The sequence below is a fragment of the Mustela erminea genome, chromosome 8, assembly GCF_009829155.1.
Source record: "Mustela erminea isolate mMusErm1 chromosome 8, mMusErm1.Pri, whole genome shotgun sequence".
In the NCBI taxonomy this organism is placed as follows: domain Eukaryota; kingdom Metazoa; phylum Chordata; class Mammalia; order Carnivora; family Mustelidae; genus Mustela; species Mustela erminea.
In genome coordinates, this window is record NC_045621.1 from 12,709,124 (window position 1) to 12,733,522 (window position 24,399).

At 38.3% G+C, this 24,399-nt stretch overlaps 2 protein-coding genes across 13 annotated transcripts in view; one reads left to right on the plus strand and one right to left on the minus strand.

Moving 5' to 3' along the window:
* Positions 1–12,362, minus strand: part of FAM126B (family with sequence similarity 126 member B) — a 69,425-nt gene extending 57,063 nt beyond the window's left edge. For 2 of the 12 annotated variants that reach the window (XM_032354392.1, XM_032354394.1), the window contains exons 1-2: positions 12,281–12,362; positions 11,243–11,276 (exon numbers count right to left, since the gene is read on the minus strand). The gene's annotated coding sequence lies outside the window, so the exon portion shown is untranslated. Of the gene's footprint in view, positions 1–8,515; positions 8,564–11,242; positions 11,277–11,892; positions 12,007–12,045; positions 12,121–12,280 lie in introns of those variants that run through there. The other 10 variants (XM_032354391.1, XM_032354393.1, XM_032354389.1 and 7 more) reach the window with 9 other exon arrangements.
* Positions 12,363–12,378: 16 nt separating this feature from the next.
* Positions 12,379–21,429, plus strand: NDUFB3 (NADH:ubiquinone oxidoreductase subunit B3). The gene is made up of 3 exons (XM_032354401.1): positions 12,379–12,503; positions 18,932–19,073; positions 21,144–21,429. Exons 2-3 carry the CDS (start codon positions 18,934–18,936, stop codon positions 21,298–21,300), a joined length of 297 nt encoding a protein of 98 aa, XP_032210292.1. The 5' UTR covers positions 12,379–12,503; positions 18,932–18,933; the 3' UTR covers positions 21,301–21,429.
* The last annotated feature ends 2,970 nt before the right edge of the window (positions 21,430–24,399 follow it).

Sequence of the window (24,399 nt, forward strand, 5' to 3'; positions counted from 1 at the left end):
TTATTTTAAAGCGCTGCTCTGTCCCATTTCTTGAATAGCCAATAAGCTGTTAGCTTTAAATGGGGCCCATGATGTGACAAGGCAGTGATGCAGGCCAATGTGGCAGGGCAAGACACTCTGTTATTTGGGCCTTAAGATCCAGCAAACTCAGTGGTGTCTGAAATGTCTCTGGTAGATGATAAAGCAGCTATATAAAGCTACCAATCAGCCCTGATAAGAGAATCACAACACAAACCACTAGGCATAAAGCCCCACAGAGAAGAGGGTTTCTCAACACTGGTACAATTAGCAGACTGGTCACTCCTGACGTTATAAGGGGCTGTCCTGTGGAAGGATGTTTAGCAGCATCTCTGGCTTTTCCCCCACTCGATACAAGTAGCACCACTCCCAAGGGGTGATAAAATGTCTACCAACATCGCCAAATATCTCTTGGGAAACAGTATTGCCCCTGGATGAGCATCACTGCTTTAAAAATATTAGAGAGAGAGAGACAGAGAGAGAGAGAGAGAGAAAGAGAGAGAGGGAGAGAGACGGATAGCATGAGCAAGTGAAGAAGGAGAATCCCAAGTCAACTCCATGCTGTGTGTGGAGCCTGACAGGGGCTCAATCTCATGACCCTGAGATCATGACCTGAGCCTAAAACCAAGAGTTGGACACTTAACCAAATGAGCCACCCAGGCACCCTGAGAATCACTGCTTTGTGATTCTGAAAGAATAAAGCTTTGCCCCCTTCTATAGATGATTATGCTACTTTTTTTTTTTAATTTTTTTTTTTTTAAGATTTTATTTATTTATTTGACAGAGAGAGATCACAAGTAGGCAGAGAGGCAGACAGAGAGAGGAGAAAGCAGGCTCCCCACTGAGCAGAGAGCCCGATGCGGGACTCGATCCCAGGACCCTGAGATCATGACCTGAGCCGAAGGCAGCGGCTTAACCCACTGAGCCACCCAGGCGCCCGATTATGCTACTTTTAAGAAAGAACTCCTTGCCTGGCTTTTGGGTCCTGATAGAGAATGACCATGGGGCACCAAAGTGGCCGTATGACCTGATCTATCCTAAAGAACTGGGTGTTCTAACCCACCAAGCCATAAAGTGGAATGTGCTAGCAGCATCTCCATCATTAAGTGGAAGTGACACTGTACCAGACATTAGCTCTTGCTATCCTTTAGGGCACATGAGATGATAGTCCTCTACCTTCTTTAAGTCAGATGTGACCCCATGACTTGCTTTGACCAGAGAGCAGAAATGATTCCTGGGGAAGCATTTAATTGCCAGTAGGTACTCTCCAGATTGCTCTTCCCTTGCCACTATGACAACAGAAGCAGAGAAAAATATAAAGATGTACTGCAGACCCATCATATGGAAAATAGCTGCCCTGCAGTCACCCAGACTTGCAACGCTTTACATGAGAAAACACAAATCTTTTTTCTTTTTTTAAAATTTTAAAATCATTATTTGAAATCATTATTACCACTACAGAAGTTGCTGATTCTGACTATGAAAGGTTACATATAAGGTTAGCATGGCCCTGAAAGCAAAAATAAACCTTAAAAACAAATAGCAAATAGCCTACTCAAATACCCATGGCACACAAATGGCTCAAATACCCTATTAAATGTCAACATTCCCTTAATCTATGAACTTGCAGAGTCCCGTATGATCAAGAAAGAAAAATTCTGGCCTGGTTTACACATGGTTCCACAGGAGATGCAGGCATTACCCTGGCACAGAGGTGGTCCTGAAACACATGAGAAAAAGGAAATCCTCCCAGTAGGCAGATTTACATGTTCACCATAGCTGAGCAGAAAGACGAACAGAGGTACCTATCTAAGGACTGGCTACACAGGCTCTGTCACTGTACTTGCTTAATCTGCTCATGAAAAAACTGACCCAGTCAGTAGGAACAGAAATTATGCCCTGGCTCGACAGAGATGTCCTTCATCAATGTTAACCTACAATTCCATGACATGGCAAGCTATCTCACACCTCCATGCATTTTCTTAAGCTACTCTCCTCCTCTCTAGAATGCCTTTCAACTACCCTCTAGCCAACCACCTTATTCTTTTAAGACTCAGATAGACAGTCACTTTCTCTTCAAAGCCTTTCTTAGCATACAACCCAGTATCCATTCAAAGCCCTTCTTTTCCCCTCATTCACAAATTCTCAACCTAGAATCCACAGACCCCCTGGAAACTGTGAATCAAACTCATAAACTTTGATAGGAAGAAAACTGTATCATTCTTTCTATTTTTATATGTTTTTTTAAAGATTTATGTATTTATTTTAGAGAGAGAGCATGCACGAGAAGGGGGAGGGGCAGAGGGAGAGACTCTTCAAGCAGACTCCCCACTGAGCATGGAGGCTGACGTGGGGCTCCATCTCACCAATCCAGAGATCATGACCCTAGCCAAAACCAAAAGTTGGTCACTAACCAAACTGAGCCACCCAAGCACCCCATATCATTCTTATTATTAATCTCTAAATTTTATCATTTCATTTTATTATAAACGTAAGCAAAACAATAAAACAAAAAAATGCACAGCATTTTCTGTGTCTTGGGTCACAAACAGGTATCACAGTTGGTTTCACATCAAATTACAGTTGTTGCAGACACCAAAATCATTGATACTCATCACTACTTCATGCCACATATCTCTGGCTAAAGAGCTTCTGCCTCATTTTGGAAAAATAAAAGTTTCCAACAACAGTCTCTCTTCTTAAGCACACAAAACATCAAGAGTGATTCTAATATTGGGCAAGGAACTCGACGTGGGGCTCAGTCCTAGGACCCTGGGATCATGACCAATGCTGAAGGCAGATGCTTAACCAACTAAGCCACCCAGGTTTCCCTAGAGTGATCCCTTTAGGACCTCTTTCTCCGGCGTGTGGAGAAGGAAAACAGCCTTCATTCCTCTCCCCTAGGAAGCAGAGAACAGCTGATTTCTTTTCATTACTATTACTCTTTCAAAGCAATGACCTCTCCCTCTCCATCTTAAGCCCCTTGTAAATCGATGCAGTAGGCAGAATAGTACTTAATACTTTTCATTACTTAATTATATAACAGTACTTAATACTTTTCATTCCCAGAAACCTGTGTACAGGCTTATTAGTCCTATTCTTAAACTACAGCTTCTCTAGGGCAGGGACTACTACTCCGTTGTGTTTGCATTTCCAGTTCCTAACAAGGCCTAGTACATAGCACTTATTCAAGTATACTGGATGAACCCCTTAACAGCAACAACAGGGCAGTCAGCAGCAGACTCGGCAGAGAGAAGCAAGCACAGCAGACTCCTAGTTCCCACCCAATACAGATGCCTACCTGCACCCCCACTGATATAGTCTAAATGCTCAACTATTTCTGAACCTCACTTGTAACCAAATATGGCCAAATGACTAAGTTCTGGTAAATGAGATCAGAGGAAGTACTGTGTGAATAATCCTAGAAAGGCTTCTTAAAAGATGAGAGGTGTGCCCTTGTGTTCTCTGCCTTTCTTCTTCCTTCCCTTTGCCATGAACTTGGATGTGATGACAGGATATCCAGTAACCATCCTGTGTCCTTGAGAATGGAAGCCACATGCTAAAAATGGCACAGGAAAAAGATAGGAGGAGCCTGGATTCTTGATAACTTTGTGGACGTGCCTTATTAGTCTTAAACTGTCAATTTCTGATTTTTTTTTCCACAAGACAAAGAAATGAACTTCCATCTTGTTTAAGCAATGATTATTTCTTATCTGTTTCTAGCAGCTAAACACAATTCCTCATTGATAAGGTGAAAAAGAGACTTATCAACAATCTGTGGTCTAAGGTGCCAACAGCCATCTCAGCTCTGCTTCAACTTGATGATGATAAAATGTAAGACATTTCCACAGAAACGGGACAGACTAGGAAGCAAGATAAAACAAGGAGCCTATACTCTATGCACCATTATAGCTCAGCTGGAGGGGTGTTTATAGTAGCTTGGTACAGTGACAAGATTTCATAATGCAGTACTGTAATTTCTTGCCAACATTTAGGAGTTATGTTCTAGAAAAGTAACGTGACTTATAAAACTGTCACTGCCAAGACCAAGTTATATGAAAATAAGAGGTTAGGAAAAATAAATATTTTGATGAAAGATGTTCAATCAGCTGTTTAAAAACTGTTCAGTAACCTTTCTATAGAATAACCCTTCAAGTTTTCAGGTAATATTGTTGTATGCACAACAATCAAATAAGGTTGATTTCCCATATATTATACAGACTACTGTACCTCATAAATATTTTGAACCTGCCCTACCTCGCTTGCCATTTAACAACTTTATATTATACTTATGTTATTTGTACTTGTTAAGTCTCAATGTTTCAAATTCTTAGTGAATGTACCATTTTCTTTGGACTATTTTCCATCCTTACATCAAAATAGGAAATAATTTGAATGTCTGTGTCTCACCAAAATTTATATATTGAAATACTAACTAACCCTCAATATAATGGTATTAAGAGGTGGGGCCTTTGGGATGTGATTACATCATAGGGGTAGAGCACCCATAAATGGGATGTATACACTTAGAAAAGAGACCCCAGAGAGCTCTTACCCCTTTTGCCATCTGATAACACAATGAGAGGACAGCCATCTCTGAACCAGGAAGTGAGCTCTCAGTAGAAAAACAATTTGCTGGCACATTGATCTTGGACTTCCCAGCCTCCAGAACTGTGAGAAATAAATTGTTGTTTAAGCCACCTAGTCTATCATACTTTATTATAGCGGCCCAAACTTAGAGAGACAGAGTTCTTTTTCCATTTCTCCATTCCCCTGAATTTAGGCTAGGTTTGCGAGTTGCTTTAACCAACAGAATGTGATGGAAGGGACATCATGTAAGTTCCAGAGGCTAAGCCCTAAAGAGTTGGAGCCCTGCAGCTTCTACCTTCACCTTTTCAAAATGCTACCGAGGGGTGCCTGGGTGGCTCAGTCGGTTAAGTGTATGCCTTTGGCTCAGATCAAGATCCCAGGGTCCTGGGATCGAGCCCCACATTGGGCTCCCTGCTCGGCAGCGAGCCTACTTCTCCCTCTCCCTCTGCTGCTCCCTCTGCTTGTGCTCTCTCTCTCTCAACTAAATAAATAAAATCTTTAAAAAAAAGGGGGGGGGACACCTGGGTGGCTCAGAGGGTTAAGCCTTTGTTTTTGGCTCAGGTCATGATCTCAGAGTCCTGGAATCGAGGCCTGCGTCAGGCTCTCTGCTTAGCAGGGAGCGTGCTTCCCCCTCTCTCTCTGCCTGCCTCTCTACCTACTTGTGATCTTTCTCTGTGTGTCAAATAAATAAATAAAATCTTTAAAAAGAAAAAAAAAAAAAAAAAGAATGCTACCCTGAAAATGCCATGTAAGATTGCCAGACTAGCCTACTAGAGAATGAGAAGCCACACTTTAATGACAGCTAGCACCAAGTGCAAACATGTGAGTGAGGACACCCTGGACCTTCCAACTCAGTCAATTCTCCAGGCAGAGTCAACTACATGAGAGAGCCAAGTGAAACCAACAGAGGAACTTCTCAGTTAACCTAAAGACGATGAAAAACAATAAATCTCTTTGCCCTAAGCCATTAAGTTTTGGTGCAGTGTGTTGGGCACCAATACCAAAAACCACAAAAAACTAAAACAAACAAAATCCCAACTTTAAAATAACAATACTTAATAGTTCCTTAAGATGAGAAAAATCACTCAAGATTTTTCTGTTTTTATCTTCAATTCACCTACTGTAGTATCCCCGAGGTAATGCTGATTCCAATGCTTCATTTCACTATGATTAAAAAAATAAAATTAGGGGCACATGGGTGGCTCGGTCGTTAAGCGTCTGCCTTCAGCTCGGGTCATGATCCCAGGGTCCTGGGATAGAGCCCCACATCAGGCTACCTGCTCCGCGGGAAGCCTTCTCCCTCTCCCACTCCCCCTGCTTGTGTTCCCTCTCTCACTGCGTTTCTCTCCATCAAATAAATAAATAAAGAATCTTAAAAAAAAAAAAGAAAGAAAAGAAATTAATGTATGAAAGAACAACAGGGAGCCACTGAAGTATTTTGCATGAAGTAAGTAATATGTGATAGGTACTTCAGAAAGAACACTCTGGTTGCACTCTAGAATGGACTGGCAGGAGGTAAGACTGACTCAAGGATGACCCATAAGACTGTTGGAATGGTCCTAGTGAAAGGCCTAGAAAGAGATGAGAGGCCTGAACTATCACTGCTGCTGGGGCCACTACTACTACATTTACTATGTATTTATGATGTACTAAATACTGTAATAAGAACCTTACTTACATTTGCTCATTTAATCTAATTACCCTTTAAAATAAAATTTTTATTTTTTTTAAATAAAAAGACTCACAAGAAGTTCCCAAAATATGCGCCAGGAGGTCCCAGGTACCTTTGGTCTAATTTCCCCCAATGGAAACATCTTGCATAAATATGGTAAAATATCAGGAAATTCACACTGGCACAGTCTACAGACGTTATTCAGATATCAGCAGTTATAAAGCCACTCACTTGTGTGTGCAGTTTTATACAATTTTATTTTATATATATATATATATATACACACACACATATAAAAAAATATATATTTATTTGTGTAACTGTTGCCACAATCAAGATACAGACTGTTCTATCAAAAGGCTCCCCTCTCCCTGATCTTTAACTCCCAGTAATCATTAATCTACTCTTCAGGCCTATCATTTTGTTATTTTAAGAACATTATATAAATGGAATCATAGAGTATATAACCTTTTGAGAGTGGCTTTTTTTCACTTAAGACTCTTCCAAATTGCATGTATCAACAGTTAATTCTTTTTTATTGCTGCATAGTGGTCCATGGTATAAAATGTGCCAGTTTGTTTAACCATTCCCTTGAAGAACATCTGAATTGTTTCCAGTTTAGGGTTATTAGGAATTAAGTTGCTATGATCATGTACAGATTTTTATGTGAATATAAGTTTCAATTTCTCTGGAATAAATGCCCAAGAATGCAACTGTGCAGTTGTACTACTCTGTTTTTAACGACAAAGAAATTGAGGCTACAAATGTGAAGTCAGAATTCTAATCCAGAGAGTACACCTCTAAGTCCTAACTCTTCGTACTTCTTTTTTTTTTTTTTTTTTAAGATTTTATTTATTTATTTGACAGACAGAGATCACAAGGAGGCAGAGAGATAGGCAGAGAGAGAGGAGGAAGGAGGCTCCCTGCGGAGCAGAGAGCCCAATGCGGGGCTCGATCCCAGGACCCTGGGATCATGACCTGAGCCGAAGGCAGAGGCTTTAACCCACTGAGCCACTCAGGCGCCCTCTTCGTACTTCTCAAGACTGTAGAAATTGAGAGAAGTAAATGAAATTTAAAAAGTAGTAAAAGGTACAGTCAACAGAAGCCAGCATTGTTGAGATGAAGGATACATGAATAAACTGTCAAAGATAATACCAGGTTCCAGCTTCAGCACATGAGATGATAAAAGATAAAAATATGAATTCACTTTAAGACATACTGTATTTGAGGGACCTGCAAGTCATCCTCATCTAGCAGGCAATTAGATTATAAAACAGGAACCAGAGATCAAGGAAAAGCTCTGGATTAAAGACAGACCTAAGTATCATCACATTTAGAGGCTAACTGAGCAAATAAAATCTGAGGAACAAGGTACATAATGAGAAGAGATTTGACCACAGAATTCTGAACAGAAACATTTGTTCCTTCTAGTTTTTTTCCCACAAACAATAAATAGTAAGTGCTGTGACAGACTGCAAGTTCATACTAACTTTAGATTTTACAATCATCAAGTAGAAAGTACAGAGGTATACTCCCCACTCCCTTTTTCATTTAGAAAGAAAAAAACTACAAAAGGAATATTTGCTGGTTAAAAAGCCTCACTACTACTCTGTTTAAAATCATAATGGTGGATACATGTCACTTTTCATTTGTCCAATGTACAAGGCCAAGACCAAACCCTACTGTAAGTTATGGACTTTGGGTGATAATGATATATCAATTTAGGTTCATCAATTGTAACAAATGTACCACTCTATGGGGTAGACTGATAATGGAAGAGGCTATACATGTGTGTGGGTGGGTATGTGGTATATTGTTGTACCTCCCACTCAATTTTACTGTTAACCTAAAACTGCTCTAAAATATAAAGTCTGATTAAAAAAGTGTTTTTAATCCTCCATACAAAAGGACATATCAAAAGATTAGTTTCATTTGCCACTCAGCATACAACTCCCTCCACATATTTTTTCAAAAAATATATGGGGAAAAGAATTTAAAGAAGTAAATGACAAATCTTGGTAGCTAACAAAAGTCTAAATTAAGACAAAGCACTATCAGGAATCAAGGATTATGTCAATTATACCTCAATTTTAAAAAAAAGAGTTAAGGGGCCATAATAACAAAAGTGACAGATAAACTGAATTCAAATACTTCTGGGAGTTAAGTGTTTTACATAGAACAAAATAAATATTTTGTAACCCATGCTTTGCCATTCAATAAATTGGTGTCACTTACCATAGTTTATGAATTTTTTTAGCAGTTATATTTCAAACCTAGAAAGAACTATAATTCTGTAAGTGATCAAAGTCATACCTCTTAATACATTACATAATTGAGTTTTTACATCTTTCTCCAAAATTAGTCTACTCATCTACTTTTTCTTATACTTGTCTCCACGGCAGAGACCCAAACAGAAAAGTTTAGACTTTGTTAAAGATGGACCATGAATTTCTTTCATTTTTTAAATTAACATATAATGTATTATTTGCTTCAGGGGTACAGGTCTATGAATCAGTCTTACACAATTCACAGCACTCACCATAGCACATACCCTTCCCAACTGGATCATGAATTCCTAAAAAGGGCCTATATTCAACACACTCACAGTTTCAAGTTTTAACATATATTAACATATATATTAGTAAATATTTACACAAAAGATAAATGTGCATTTTCATTGTATCCTAGCAATATCCCAAAAGAACTTTAATCAAGAAAACTTCCAATTTGTATTTTCCAGTGCTATTTAATTCTAAAACTAGACAGCTTTCAGAGATAATAAAAAAACAAGATATGACTCAACATCTGTACAAATTAGCACAGGTCTGAATTGTGGAAGAAATTATTTTGGTTTATGGAAAGCAGCTGTCAAGAAAAAACGAATCCAAAACATTCAGGACAATTTTTATTTTGACAATTTTAGCTGCTGGTCAGGAAATCTAGCCTGGCCATGACATTAAAATGGTGAAATTTTATTGAACTATAAAAATACTGGTAGATTTAGTAGGCCTTTCTTTCAAGTGAATACTGCTGCTATTTCATCCCACAAACATGAGAGCCATAAATTAGATCACTAATTCTAAAGTGGAAGCCAGTGAAGAACCATATTACCTAGGAGATCTTTTTTTCCTTCACGATGTATCTACCTCCCTTCACGTTCCTCCTACCACTGAGATTCTGAAGGGAAGTGGAGGTGATACAATAGGTATATGTGTATGCCTATTTTTTTTTAACTCCCAGGTTATTCTGATACATATGTAACTCTCCACCTTCAGGAGAATTTGTGAATTAGGTCCAACTCTATTTTTTAACACTGTATCAACAGCAGACAAAGGACCAGAGCTACAAAGAGCTAAGAGCTTAGAAGGCTCTGCAGGTTAAGGGCTATATTCTCACCAGTTGTAAGCCACCTTCAGAGCTTTCTGTGTCAGCTCCCTCCAGAATTCATGATGTTATATTTTAGACAATGACAAATACTCAGTTCATCATCCCGAGAAAGGCACATAGTCTACTAGCCAGATAAAAATATAAAAAAGCTATTTTGGACATCAAAAAAACTAAGAAACCACAGGGAATGAAAGACAGAAATTCCTCTGTTCTTGAATTAAAAGAACAACAGCAAAGTACTTTTTTTGGTCCAGATTATAACTTGTTTAGAGACTTTCTGTCCATGTTTTATCATTTTAGCTTTTTATTATGTAACAGCATTGGTTTTTCTATTATAAAGCTCAGTCAAGCTGAAAATCTTAATCATTACAGAGTTTAATAAACTACTGTTAAACACCAAAGCTGAGAATTAAAAACAATCAATCTTAAGTCCCTACTGCATGTCAAGATGGCTTAAGAGGTGGATTTAAGAAGCTCTGAATAACGTCTATTTTAAAGCAAAAATGATACTTCTTTACAGCCAGTGTTTCAAATTCCTTATAAACAACTCCAATACTTAAGTATGTCAGAAAACTGGGCTTCTAATGATGCATAAATAATAAGCCAATTATTATTATATTCTAATTATGACTAGTGTTTCTTAAATCACTGGGTAATTTCCCACTCAATGTGCAACTTCGTTGCATTCTACAATGACACCTACTGGCCATTCAAAATCAGCCATTAGTTCTCTAAGACAGCCCTAGTAGGCTGGTTACATAAGAAGAAGAAACACATACACACAGGAACACACACACACACACCACCCTGCACAAAAGCAGAGATTTGTTCACAGGTACTCACACTACAGAATTCTACCTAAAACAGAAAGTATTCTTTGTGACTAGATAGTATCACTCTTGCAAAAAAGATAGGAAGACAAAGAGTGAAACACCAAGTATCAAAATTTTTAACTTAAGTCTTGATAAATACCTCCTTACTAACATTTCAGAACAAACTCCACCTCTTTTTGCCAAATGATACTTACAACAAAATGAATCTTTTAATTTAGGTTCTGGAATATACTAATGTAAATTATCATTAATACAAAAAGGAAAGTTACACACTTGCTCTACTACATTAGTCCTCATCTTCTCAGGTAAAGGCTACATTTCAGTCAGCTTACAGGTTATCAATTTATAATGCTTCTTTTAAAGTTTTCCAGTGTGTTATAAAATCTAATTTTAAATGTAGTTCATCCTTCCGTACAAATAATGAAATTCCTGTTTTACTCTACATTCCATTGTGCAAACAATTATAAAAACTCAGACAAAAGATAATAATTTACAGTTCATTGTGTCTGTAAATACGTTTTACCTCAGCTGGAGAGGTTCAAAGAGCATACTTCCTAAACCTAAGAAATAATTCATAACTAGTTTATCAGACCTAGTAAGCAAATTACTTAAAAGATGACTTCTTCTCCCCACCCTATCCCCCTTCAAACCACCACATTATTTTCAGTCCCTAACATCCACAATATGGGGGGGGTGGGAATCTAACAACTAATTTTCTAGTCATTTTCCAACTTGCACTTACCTCTTACAATAGATTTTTGAGGCTCTCCACTTTCCTGAAGATTAAAAAATATATATATTTATAATCAGCCGTCACCGTCAAAACAAATTCATGAACTACAAAACATGAACCTGGCTCCTAGTCTCAAACTAACATTTCTCTCAGCCCAAGTCCGTATTTGGGATAAGCTTCCTGACTATCCTTCATGCTTCTTCACCGATAGGAGCCTGCCGACGTAGTAAGCGCTCAAACCAAGGAAAAAACTATTCTAACACATCACTAGGTTGCAAGACCTCCTCTTCCAAGGGCGACAACCTAGTTGTTTGGGTAAATAACAGCCAAGGGTTACATAATGTATAGCTATAAAGAGTTCGAAGGATCTGACCGCCAGTAAATTACGTTTCTTCTCCACACACCCTTCCCACCCTGAGAAATGGCCATAAGAAGCAATTCCAGGATTTCTCTCCGGTGCCTGCAATGCCGCGTCCTTTTCTTAGAGCTTCGTGCAAGGAACTCCTCCATCCCTCACGATGTCGTCTGGCTCCCGCCTCTCTCCTCTCTCTGCCATTGCCACCGCAGCCCCTCACGCCCTAGGCCCCCACGTCGCCCCGCAAGGTTCAGCCTCCACCAGCCTCAGCGGCTTTCTCCTCACGACCCTCCCAAGCTGCTACCTGGTCTACGCGAGGTTCCGGAACCACCAACTCTCCAGCTACCGCCTTCCAAGACCACCCTCGTCACATCCTCTCTACGGTTCCCGCAGCCCGAGGAGAAAATCCCTCCTGATCTAGCACTCCGCGTCCCCCAAAGACAGCGCCGCCGCCTACCTGTCACCCCGCTGCCTCCGGCTTCTCACCGCCACCGCCTCCCGCAGCAGCCTGCCAACTGCAGCGCAACAACCAGCCTTCCCATTGGCCGCTTCCACGCTCTAACAACTGCCTCCCTTACTGGCTGGAGCATCTTCGCGGCCCTCCCCTCTGTGCAGTGTCTAAGGATTCCGGTCTCCCAGCAAGGAAAACATCGCCTCTTCCCTCCCATTCTCTCCTCTACAATTATTCTTACCTCAGTCGGACCCCCTATGCACAGATGCGCGGAAAAAATGTCGACTTCCAGCACCCTTCATGTCCTCCGCCCTCGGTCCAGGAATCCGTGACCTAGTGCGGAACGTTAAATGGCCGCTCCGCTTTCCTGCCGTAAGGCACTGCAGGGGACAACTTCCGTTTCCGCTTGGCGCCGGCTGGAAGATTGACTCTTGAGTGTCGTGAGAGGTCAGATTTGCTGTCAGGTAAATGAGAGTTGGTGGGAGGCTTCTTGGTCAGGAATAAGAGTGAGACTGTTCTGGGGATTGTCGAAAAGGGTAAGGCTAAATGGAGAATGGCCTTGAGCGTAGGTACCTCGAGGGAAGGGGATCGAAGTAGCAATAGTGAGGGGTACTTTGTAGAAGGATGCGGTGAGAGTTACTGTGGTTCGGTCCACACGCTTTTCCCCTCCTTTCCCACCTGCAAACCCCCGCCCTGTGTTTTCTGGTTTACCTCCGAATTGAATAAAGGCAGAACAGCTCCAAATCGAAAAGTCCTAAAATGAGAATAATTGCAATGCCTGCCTCACAACACTCATGTATGGTTTCAAGTAAGGCTTTTCTGGTGTGAATGTTTATGGTAACGTTAAAGTGAGAAAAGCAGGGTACAAAATCCCATCCATTTTTAGAGTGATTACTGTTTTTAAATTGCACATAAGTAGGCGCAGAGACTGGAGGAGACGCTAAAAGTTCACTTGTCTTTTATTTTTTTTAATGCCCTTAGTCACAGTTTTAAAGATGAGGGCTCGTTGGGTTATCTACTTGAAGGTCGTTGGTAAACCATAAAATTACATGTACTGTGAGTGGCATTATCCTCTTATTTTCTAGTTAGGGAAGGTATGCCAGCCCCCCTAGTGGAGGTGGAGTCGATCTCCACGAAAGTAGAGATTCACTCCAAACACAGGTAGCTAACTTTTTAAAAGTTTCATGATTATAGGTGTTTTCTTTGTTGAACTAATAAACTTACTGTTTTTTGTCTGAACCGTTCTGAAACTAAAATAATTATCCGATGTTGAATCCTTGGCATGATCTGTCGTTTATCTGATTTTAGTTTTTATTGTGAAATATCCATAGCAGAAGGGTGTATAAAATATAAATATGTTTAAAGAGTTACAATTAAGAAAGACAACTATCATATGATCTCCCTGATATGAGGAAGTGGTGATGCAACATGGGGGCTTAAGTGGGTAGGAGAAGAATCAATGAAACAAGATGGGATTGGGAGGGAGACAAACCATAAGTGACTCTTAATCTTACAAAACAAACTGAGGGTTGCTGGGGGGAGGGGGGGTGGGAGAAGGGGGGTGGGGTTATGGACATTGGGGAGGGTATGTGCTTTGGTGAGTGCTGTGAAGTGTGTAAACCTGGCGATTCACAGACCTGTACCCCTGGGGATAAAAATACATGTTTATAAAAAAATAAAAAATTTAAAACATCAAAAAAAAAAAAGTCTGGTATCCAAATATTTTAAACAACATATCCCATTTTTCAAACAAAACTTTATGTATAATCCCAATAAATTTACAAAATACAAAAAAAAAAAAAGAGTTACAATTAAGCAAACCCCTCACGTTAGAAAATAAAACATTGCCAGTAATAGAACTTGCATTCTCAGCAGACGTGATTATCCTTCAAAGAGATGAAAATTGGCTCTTGGAGGAAAGGTGAAAAAACTCTTAAAGACTGCTATGGTTTGTGGCCCTCCAAAGAGCCATGGTACCTTAGCAGATAAGTATGGTATATCCGTGGTATTAAAATTTCACTGGGGCAGCGGGGTGAGAATGTGATAAGGCAAAAAATATCTGAAAAAGCTCCTTTGGGGTGCAAGAATTAAAAGTAGACTGAAAAGTACTACCTTAGATGCTCCCTGTATGAGCTTCTGTGATTCTGTCTCTTCCACCAAGAGTAACCACCATTCTAACTTGTGATAAACATTCAGTTTTTTTGCTTTAATTTTTCCATCTATGGTGCATTTCTTAAAAAAAAAAATGAATTGTCTGGTTTTTCAGTTTATATAAATAGAATGGAAGTGTATGTATTTTTGAAACTCAAACCTTGTTCATTATTTGTGAGATTTGTTCATACTTTTGCTTGTGGTTCTTCATTGTGTACTCCATAGCGTGACTTCCATAAATGATGCATTATTATTGTTGGATATTTGAATTGTTTACAGTTTGGGGTAGCCACATAAACCTAAGAAGATTCTTATAAAATAGATCTATTGTTAAAATATATGTGTGTGTGTGTATATAGTTACACACACAAGTTTGTTTTTTTTTAAAGATTTTATTTATTTATTTGACAGAGATCACAAGTAGGCAGAGAGGCAGGCAGAGAGAGAGCAGAGGAAGCAGGCTCCCTGCTGAGCAGAGAGCCCGATGCGGGGCTCAATCCCAGGACCCTGGGATCATGACCTGAGCTGAAAGCAGAGGCTTTAACCCACTGAGCCACCCAGGCGCCCCCACACATAAGTTTTTAATAACAGTGCTGTCCAGTGGAAATATAATGCAAGACTCATATGTAATTTACAGTTTTCTAGTAGCTATATTACAAAGATAAAAAGAAACAAAGTTAATTTAATTATATATTTTGTCTAAGCCAGCATATTCAAAGTATTATTTCAAGATGTAATCAGTATTGAAAGTTATTAATGAAATGTTTTACATTTTCTTTATACTTTCTCAAAATTGATGTATTTTACACTTAAATATGTTTGTATGGTAAGTTTTCATAAATATAAACACTTGATCTATGTTTATATTTTGCAAAGTTTACAACTAAAAAAATAAATCCATATACCTAAATTGTTCCAAACACACTAAAATTTTCCAGTAACTGATTTGAGAATCCAACTTAAAATTTAAATTAATTAAAAGTTGTAATTCCCGGGGCGCCTGGGTGGCTCAGTGGGTTAAGCCGCTGCCTTCGGCTCAGGTCGTGATCTCAGGGTCCTGGGATCGAGTCCCACATCGGGCTTCTGCTCAGCAGGGGGCCTGCTTCCCTTCCTCTCTCTCTGTGATCTCTTCCCTTCCTCTCTCCTACTGTGATCTCTCTCTGTCAAATAAATAAATAAAATCTTTAAAAAAAAAAAAAGTTGTAATTCCCAGTTGCACTGGTCACACTTAGAGTGCTAGTGAAAACCATATTGAATAGTGCAGCTCTAGACCATAAGGTATTCAGATGTTGGACGTTTCTAGTTCAGACCAGTTTTTCACAGTGGTTGTACTAACTAAGTCGCATTCTCATCACCTGGGTGTAAAAACACAGTGTGATGTGTTTCCTACAAATCTCACAATCTTGCAAGGTAGGTTTTATCCTCATGTTATATGAGAAAACAAGTTCAGAGAGATTAAATTATTTGCCCAGAAGTTTATAGCTATCAGTGGTGCATCCAGGATTCAATCTGTATAGCACCAAAGTCTGCGCTGAAGTAGAATTCCAAACTTCCTTCAAGTGATCAGGATATCATTGTTTGATTTATGGCTATTTTGAAATAGAAATAATTTTTAAAAGAAAATGAAAAGTTCCCTAGAAATTGTGTTGTTCCGCTCTTTGAAAAGTCATTAAAATATTCTACTTAGTAAATGCCTTTAAAGGGACGCTTTCTGAAATATTTTAATGAGGTAGAAGAGAGAAAATGCATTGAATTTATTAAAGGAAATGAAGAGAAATTAATATATATACTTTCTTTTTTTTTTCAAAAATTTCTCCCAGATTACTTAATGTTTTGAACATAGTAATATTATAATTTAAAAATAGCCTTCATATATGGTAATGCATCCATTTTTCTGTTTTTTTCTTTGTTTTTTTTTAAATGTGGGTGGGAGGGTTAGGGAGAGAATCTTAAGCAGGCTCCAGGCCCAGCACAGAGCCCGTTGCAGGGCATCATCTTACAACCCTAAGATCATGACCTGAGCTGAAATCAAGAGTCAGATGCTTAACAGCTGAGCCACCCAGGAGCCCCTTCATTTTTATTCTCAAAATCAAACTATTTCACCAAAAGATTTTGACATCTGTTTTGTATTCTTTTCCAGGTATGTTGATACTCAATTAGGGTTAGCATTCTAGAACTGACATTTGCCAAAATTGGGGTCTGTCTTGTAATCTCTTTAAAGACTTTTGAAATGAAACCAAGATATCCTAATGAAACACTTCTTAAAGTATTTCTTTTATAATAATGTATTGAATCTCAAAATCAGCTTGAAATCTGAAATGGTAATTTTTTTCCTCTATTATTGAATCCACCAGATAATAATAAAATGTTTCACTGAAATTGTGAATGTTGTTTTAACTTGCATTTGGTGAGAATTGGTTTTCATTCTTTTTTAAAAGTAAAAAACATCAAAATAATGTTTTGTGATTATCTTAATATATTTAAATATAAAGTGTTGGTTAATTTGTCAGAATTACTATGTATAACACCCCCTCCAATATTCTGGGGACTATTGTTTAATGGAATGAACATTTCACATGATATATCTTTAGTATACATTGTCTAATAATTACCTCTGTCTTCTAAAATGCAGTGTAAGAGCCCTGCCCTATTATTGGGCCTGCTCAGAGTTATAAATGCAGGCATAATGGTAATAATTATTTGGTTTGGTTTTATTTCTGGAGAGCAGTGATTATAGACTTGCTACTGCTAACCTTATACAAAAGGGGTATTAATTCATACCTCCTTAATTTGAAATTCATAGCAATTTAACTCGGGACTGAACTCAAGTTTATTTTTACATTATCTATGCACTATAGTGCACTATAACACTAGTGGGGTGCCTGGCTGGCTCAGTCGGTAGAGCATGTAACTACTGATCCCTGGGTTGTGAGTTCAAGCCCCGTGTTGGATGTAGAGATTATGAATAAATAAACTTTAAAAAATAACACTTAAGGGACGCCTGGGTGGCTCAGTTGGTTAAGCAGCTGCCTTCGGCTCGGGTCATGATCCCAGCCTCCTGGGATCGAGTCCCACATCGGGCTCCTTGCTGAGCGGGGAGCCTGCTTCTCCCTCTGCCTCTGCCTGCCATTCTGTCTGCCTGTGCTCGCTCTCTCCCCCCCCCTCTCTCTCTCTGATAAATAAATAAAATCTTAAAAAAAAAAAGGAAAAAAATAACACTTAATAAAACAGAAGTCTTTATTGTAACCATTACAGGCATATTTTATTTAAAGAGCCTTAGGGGTCCTAAGGTCTCTGTTGATACAGTTCAGGAGTCAGCAAACCATAGCCTGCTGGCCAAATCCAGCATATTGTCTGTTTTTATACTGCCAATGAGCTAAGAATGGTTTTTACAGATGAACATTTGGAATGAATTTGCTAACTAAAGAACCCTAACTTTGAGCCCCAGTTAAGCAAAATGTTATCCCCAGAAAAAGGAATTTCATTTGTTTCATCTGACCTATATTACAAAAAAATTGTACTCACTTGTTATTATATCTTGAATTTATCAGTAAAGTTTTTTCCTCTTGTTATATATAACTACCTACAAGATATCCTTGATTTTACCTCTTGGTCCACAAAGCCCAGGATATTTACTATCTGGTTCTTTACAGAAAAAGTTTTTGTGATTATAGATATTTAAACACAGTAACACTGCATTTTAAAAGAATCTTCTGAACAATGCAGGCAACAAAATAGTATGTACATTTTCATTATGCATATTTACACATTGTGAAAGGACTAAAGCGAAGGAAACTAAAGCTAAACTAAAGCTTAGAAGTTAGGAGCAGGTGTGCCTGGGTGGCTCAGTTGGTTACGCATCTGCTTCAGGCTTGGGTCATGATCTCATGGTCCTGGGATGGAGCCCCACATTCGGCTCCCTGCTCATTGGGGAGTCTGCTTCTCTCTCTGCCTCTACCTGCTCCTTCCCTTGCTTGTGATTGCTTTCTGTCTTTCTTACTGCCAAATAAATAAATAAATAGAATCTTTGGGGAGAAAAGAAGTTAGGAGCAAGGGCTCTGAAACCAAACTACGAAGTTCAAAATCAATTGTACCATTTACTGTTTTTGTTACCTTCAAAAAGTTCCTTACCTTGTTGGAGCTTCATTGTCTTCATGTGTAAAATGGTGATAATAACTGTAATTTAAGTTCAAAGAGTTGTTTTAGGAGTAATGGATTTAATACATGTTAAAGCACTCTGGTGCACCTGGCACATAGGGCACAATAAATATTAGCTCTCCTTACAATGAAGAAAGGAACAAAACAGTAAATGGTTATCTCTGAGTGGTGGGATTATTTTTTTTAAAAGATTTTATTTATTTGTCAGAAAGAGACAGAACACAAACAGGGGGAGAGGCAGGTAGAGGGAGAAGCAGGCTCCCTACTGAGCAGGGAGCCCGATGTGGGACTCGATTCCTGGACACTGGGATCATGACCTGAGCCAAAGGCAGATGTTTAACCAACCGAGCCATCCAGGTGTCCCAAGTGGTAGGATTATTGATTTTTTTTTCTTTTTTATATTTTGTATATGTATATTCTCTGCGAATATACACTAGTTATGTGATAGAATACTGTTTTATAAAACCTGTTAACTCAGAATTTTCAAGTATTTATTGGCTCTCCCTTTAAAACATCAACAGTATTTGGGTATTTAATATCTATGATTGGCATAGTTTTCTTTTGTGTTAATCTTATCCTTTAGACATGGCCCACGGACATGGGCATGAACATGGCCATAGTAAACTGGAACTTCCAGATTACAGACAATGGAAGATAGAAGGGACGCCATTAGAAACTGTCCAGGAGAGGCTGGCTGCACGAGGGCTAAGGGACCCATGGGGCCGGTAAGAATAATTAAATAATTTAGATAGAATTTATTCTAAAGGATCAGTATCTGTGTTCCTTTTTTTTTTTTAATTGTTTTAGCTATTCTAGGTTTTTTTGTACTTACATTTGAATGTTAAAACAAGCTTTTCAGTTTCTACAAAAAAGCTGCTTGAATTTCAATTAAAAATCACATTAACTCAGAGCCGAACTGAGGATAATTGATGTCTTAACAAGTTAAATCATTATATTGTATACCTGAAACTAATATTGCACTGTATGTTAACTAACTGGAATTTAAATAAAAACTTGAAACAATTCACGTCTTAACAATATTGACCCTTCCAGTCTATGGACAGTTCAGATTCTGTTGAATTTTCTCAGTAGTGTTTTATTGCTTTAAAAAACCAATCTATTTTGTTAAATTTATCCCAAATTATTCCATATTTTATGCTATTGTAAATGGTAGTGTTAAATTGCCAATTTTCTCTGCTAATATGTGAAAATACAGTGGAGTTCTATACATCTACTTTGTATCTTGTTACTTGGGTAAATTCACATTTTTGTTCTAGCCGATTTTTTTTTATAAATTTCTTAGAGTTTCCTTTATAGATGATCATTTTGTCTAAAATCAGTGTTCTTCCTTTTCAATTCATAAACTTTTTCTTTCTTGCATTATTACACTGGCTACTAGTACTATATACTACTGGTATAATGTTGGATAAAAGCATTAGCTGACATCCATGCTTTGTTCCTTTTTTTTTTTTTTTTTTTTCAATTTATCTCTTCAAGTAATCTCTGCTTCCAGTGTGGGACCCTGAGATCAAAAGTCACATGCTTTATCAACTGATCCATCCAGCCAGGAGCCCTTGCCTTGTTCCTAAATGGGGGAAAGCATTCAGTCTTTTACCACTAAGTATATTCGTTGTAGGGCGTTTTGGAGTTTCTCTTGAGTGTTGAATTTTTTTAAATGCTCTTTCTGCATCTATTGAGATGCTCACATAGTTTTTTCATTCTGTTAATATGATGAATTACTCTTACTGATTTTAAAATATCAAACCAATCTTGCATTCCTTTTTTTTTTGTCTTGCATTCCTAAGGGGAACCCTTCATCATAATATATTATCCTTTTATATGTTGCTAGAATCAATTTTCTAAAATTCTATTGAGAATATTTATATCTGTGTTCATGAAGGATATTACCCTGTAGTTTTCTTCTAATGTCTTTGCTTTTGGTATCGAATTAGATTTGATTAACTCTCATATTTTCTAGTAAGTCAGATTTTTAGAGTTAAGTGGGAGGGTTTTCCATATAACATAATTTTTTCCACTCATTTATCCCTACCTGTGAGAGTAGACTTTTTTTTTTTATTACAGCTCTCTGAATTCTGTTTACTTCTCTGTTCAGGATACTCAGAAGAATGATTGCCAGAGCAGAAAGTCAGTCCTCTTTTTTTTTTATTAAGAATGATTGCCAGAGCAGAAAGTCAGTCCTCTTCTAAAGCTCAGGCAGCTATGACAGGGAAAAGCCCTTGATTCTCTGGAAGAATAGTAATATTAAGTGTTACATACTCTTCTGTGCCAAAATATATCATACATTACCCTGTTGAATCTTTATAACAACACTATAAGGTAGATAGTAATCACCATTGAGTAAAAGAGGAAGCAAGCCCTGACAGGTTAAGTAATTTGACTACCCTAAAAAGTTGTGAATGTAAGTGACAGAGCAAGGTTTAATACCCAAGTTTCTAACTTCCTCTTTAAATGTTACTGTAATGACTGGTACGGGCAAAGTCACACAGCCGACCTCTCATGAGTAGCCTGAAGTGAGTCTTGCATTTAGGAATTCTGTAAAATCTTAGGTATTAATGACTGTGAAACCATCAAGTCTTTTTCTTCTGTTTATGTGTGAAATGTGGGCATATAGACCTAATTATCTTATGTCACAGAAAAATTCGTACTATGATCCACTTAGATTATCTTATATAAGGTTACATTTAAGTCTGTTAGAAAGATGAAAATTAAATCTGTTTTAGTGAATGTATGTAATTTTTATGTGATTATAATTTTTCCCTTTTTTTCCCCTCTAGCAATGAAGCTTGGAGATACATGGGTGGCTTTGCACACAATGTTTCCTTTGTTGGTGCAATATTAAAAGGATTCAAATGGGGATTTGCAGCATTTGTGGTAGCTGTAGGGGCTGAATATTACCTGGAGTCCCAGAATAAAGAAAAGAAGCATCACTGAAGATAGTACCTGGAAGTATCTTAAAGGCTTCTTAACCCTCTTATAAAAATAAGCTTTCTTCAATGTAGCCTACTCTGTGTGTTTTTCCCTTAAAAAATACAAGTAAGATTTAATAAAGTAAGAATACAATGTGCTAGTCTGTTTTTGTCATTCTTTTTTAAAAAAAAAAAAGTCTCGGGGCACATGGCTGGCTCAGTTGGCAGAGCATGAGACTTTTGATCGTGGGGTCATGGGTTCAAGCCCCATGTTAGCTGTGGGGATTACTTTTTTAAAAATGTGTTAAGCCGTATAAGATTTGGTTTGAAATATGTGGGGAGACTGAGTACCAGCGGTAGTGCATTCTGCATTTGGCAGAAAGCCAGCATATATTTGAACAAGTGGGTATGTTCAAAAAGGTTTTGTTTGTTACTTTTTCAAGTTTTTTTTAGTGTGGTAAAGTTTGTCATCTTAACTGTTTTTAAGTGTGCAGTCTGTGGTACTAAATACATTCAAATGTGCAACAATCACCACCATTCATCCCCATAACTCTTTTTACCTTTTAAAACTGAAAGTCCAGGGCGCCTGGGTGGCTCAGTGGGTTAAAGCCTCTGCCTTCGGCTCAGGTCATGATCTCAGGGTCCTGGGATCGAGCCCCACATCGGGCTCTCTGCTCAGTGGGGAGCCTGCTTTCTCCTCTCTCTCTGCCTGCCTCTCTGCCTACTTGTGATCTCTGCCTGTCAAATAAATAAATAAAATCTTTAAAAATAAATAAATAAATAAAATTAAAAAATAGAAATAAAACTGGAAGTCTATGCCATTGAATAATAAGTCCTCATTACCCCTACTCTCAGCCCTTGGCAGCCACCATTATACTTTTTTTCTCTGATTTTGACTACTCAAAAGTACCTCATATAAATAGAATCCTACAGTATTTATCTCTTTGTGACTGGCTTATTTTACTTATCCCAATATCCTCAAATTTCATCCATACTGTAGCATGGCCAGAATTTCTTATTAAATCTGAATAGTATTCCATTGTACGTATATACTACATTTTGTCTTTCCACTCATCCATTGGTGACCACTTGGTTTGCTTCCACATTTTAACTGTTGTGAATAATGCCACTATGAACATGGATGAACTCTGAATTTTTTTTTAAAGATTTTATTTATTTATTTGACAGAGAGATCACAAGTAGGCAGAGAGGCAGGCAGAGAGAGAGAGGAGGAAGCAGGCTCCCTGCTGAGCAGAGAGTCCAATGTGGGACTCGATCCCAGGACCCTGAGATCATGACCTGAGCCGAAGGCAGCGGCTTAACCCACTGAGCCACCCAGGCACCCCTGAACTCTGAATTTTAAATGGGAATTAGCCTTGCTGTTTTTAACCGTTCTCTGCAAGTCCTTTAGATTATGCTGTAATACACTTGCTGCCCAGTTCTGACTGACATATCATATATCATGTTCATTTGTCTTTATTGTGGTATTATCTACTCTTACATTAAAGTCCTCATTATCCCAATGATTTGAGAAGTTTGACATTTTTTTCTATATCTCTAACAACAAACTACACATTCTTCCCACGTTGAATTTTTAAATTAAAAAAAAAAAAAAGATTTTTGGGGGGCGCCTGGGTGGCTCAGTGGGTTAAGCCTTGCGTTTGGCTCAGGTCATGATCTCAGGGTCCTGGGATCTGCGGGCATCAGGCTCTCTACTCAGCTGGGAGCCTGCTTCCCCCTCTCTCTCTGTCTGCCTCTCTGCCTGCTTGTGATCTCTCTGTCAAATAAATAAATAAAACTTTAAAAAAATATTTTTTTGGTATTTATTTACTAGAGAGAGTGAGTGTGTGAGGACAAGGGCAGAGAAGGGGGAAGGGCAGAGAGGGAGGGAGAAGCAGGATCCCTGCTAAGCGGAGAGCCCAGTGTGGGATCCTATCCCAGGACCCTGATATTATTACCTGAGCTGAAGACTTAACTGACAGAGCCACCTAGTTGCCCCAGATTTTTAAATTTTGATTAATTAGTTTATAAGTTAAGTTGAAGCATAAACTCAACTTCTTTTTTTTTTTTTTAAAGATTTTATTTATTTATTCGACAGACAGAGATCACAAGTAGGCAGAGAGGCAGGCAGAGAGAGAGGAAGGGAAGCAGGCTCCCCGCTGAGCAGAGAGCCCGATGCGGGGCTCGATCCCAGGACCCCGGGATCACGACCCGAGCCGAAGGCAGAGGCTTCAACCCACTGAGCCACCCAGGCGCCCCTAAACTCAACTTCTTGAAGTGATAATATTATTGCTTGAATAACAAGTTAATACAAAACTCTAGAGTGATTTTTTTTCTTTATAAATTTCTTTGTAAACATAGACTTGAGAAATCGCTGAATACATGAGACAAGAATTCCTAATAGTGTAAATGGGCTGTGGTAAAATGGAGTAATAAAAAAGACTGCAAATGATAAGGAAAGTGTTTAACAGGCGATAAAGAACGATATGAAAATACAAATGCAAGATGCTAGATTTAAATTTGATCATATGAGTAATTACATTAAATATAGAATGGTCAAAGTGAAACTCTAAAATCTTTCAATTAAAACAAATTTTCAGCTTATGCAAAAAAGTGAGACCCAACTATAAGCTGTTTACATGAAAACTCCTTTAAAACATAGGGTAATAGAAAAAATACACTGTGCAAACAGTAGTGCAAAGAATATTGACAAAATAGGGCACCTGGGTGGCTCAGTTGGTTAAGCAACTGCCTTCTGCTCAGGTCATGATCCTGGAGTCCCAGGATCAAGTTCCACACCGGGCTCCCAGCTCCATGGGGAGTCTGCTGCTCCCATCTCAAGCTCTCTCCCACTCTCTCTCTCAAATAAATATCTTTTTAAAAAAAGAATATTGACAAAATAAATTTCAGAATAAAGACTATTCTCAATAATGGAGGATTCAGTCCATTAAGACATAAATATCAGAAATGTATATGCACAGAGCTTTATTTTTTTATAAATATGTCCAGATTTGTTTATTAGTGATCTGAAACCAGGCCATTACAATAAAGTATGACAGCCAGCAGGAGTTCTGAAGTAAAAGATAGAAGGGGTTCCTGAAGTTGCACAGAGCTTTAAATTATA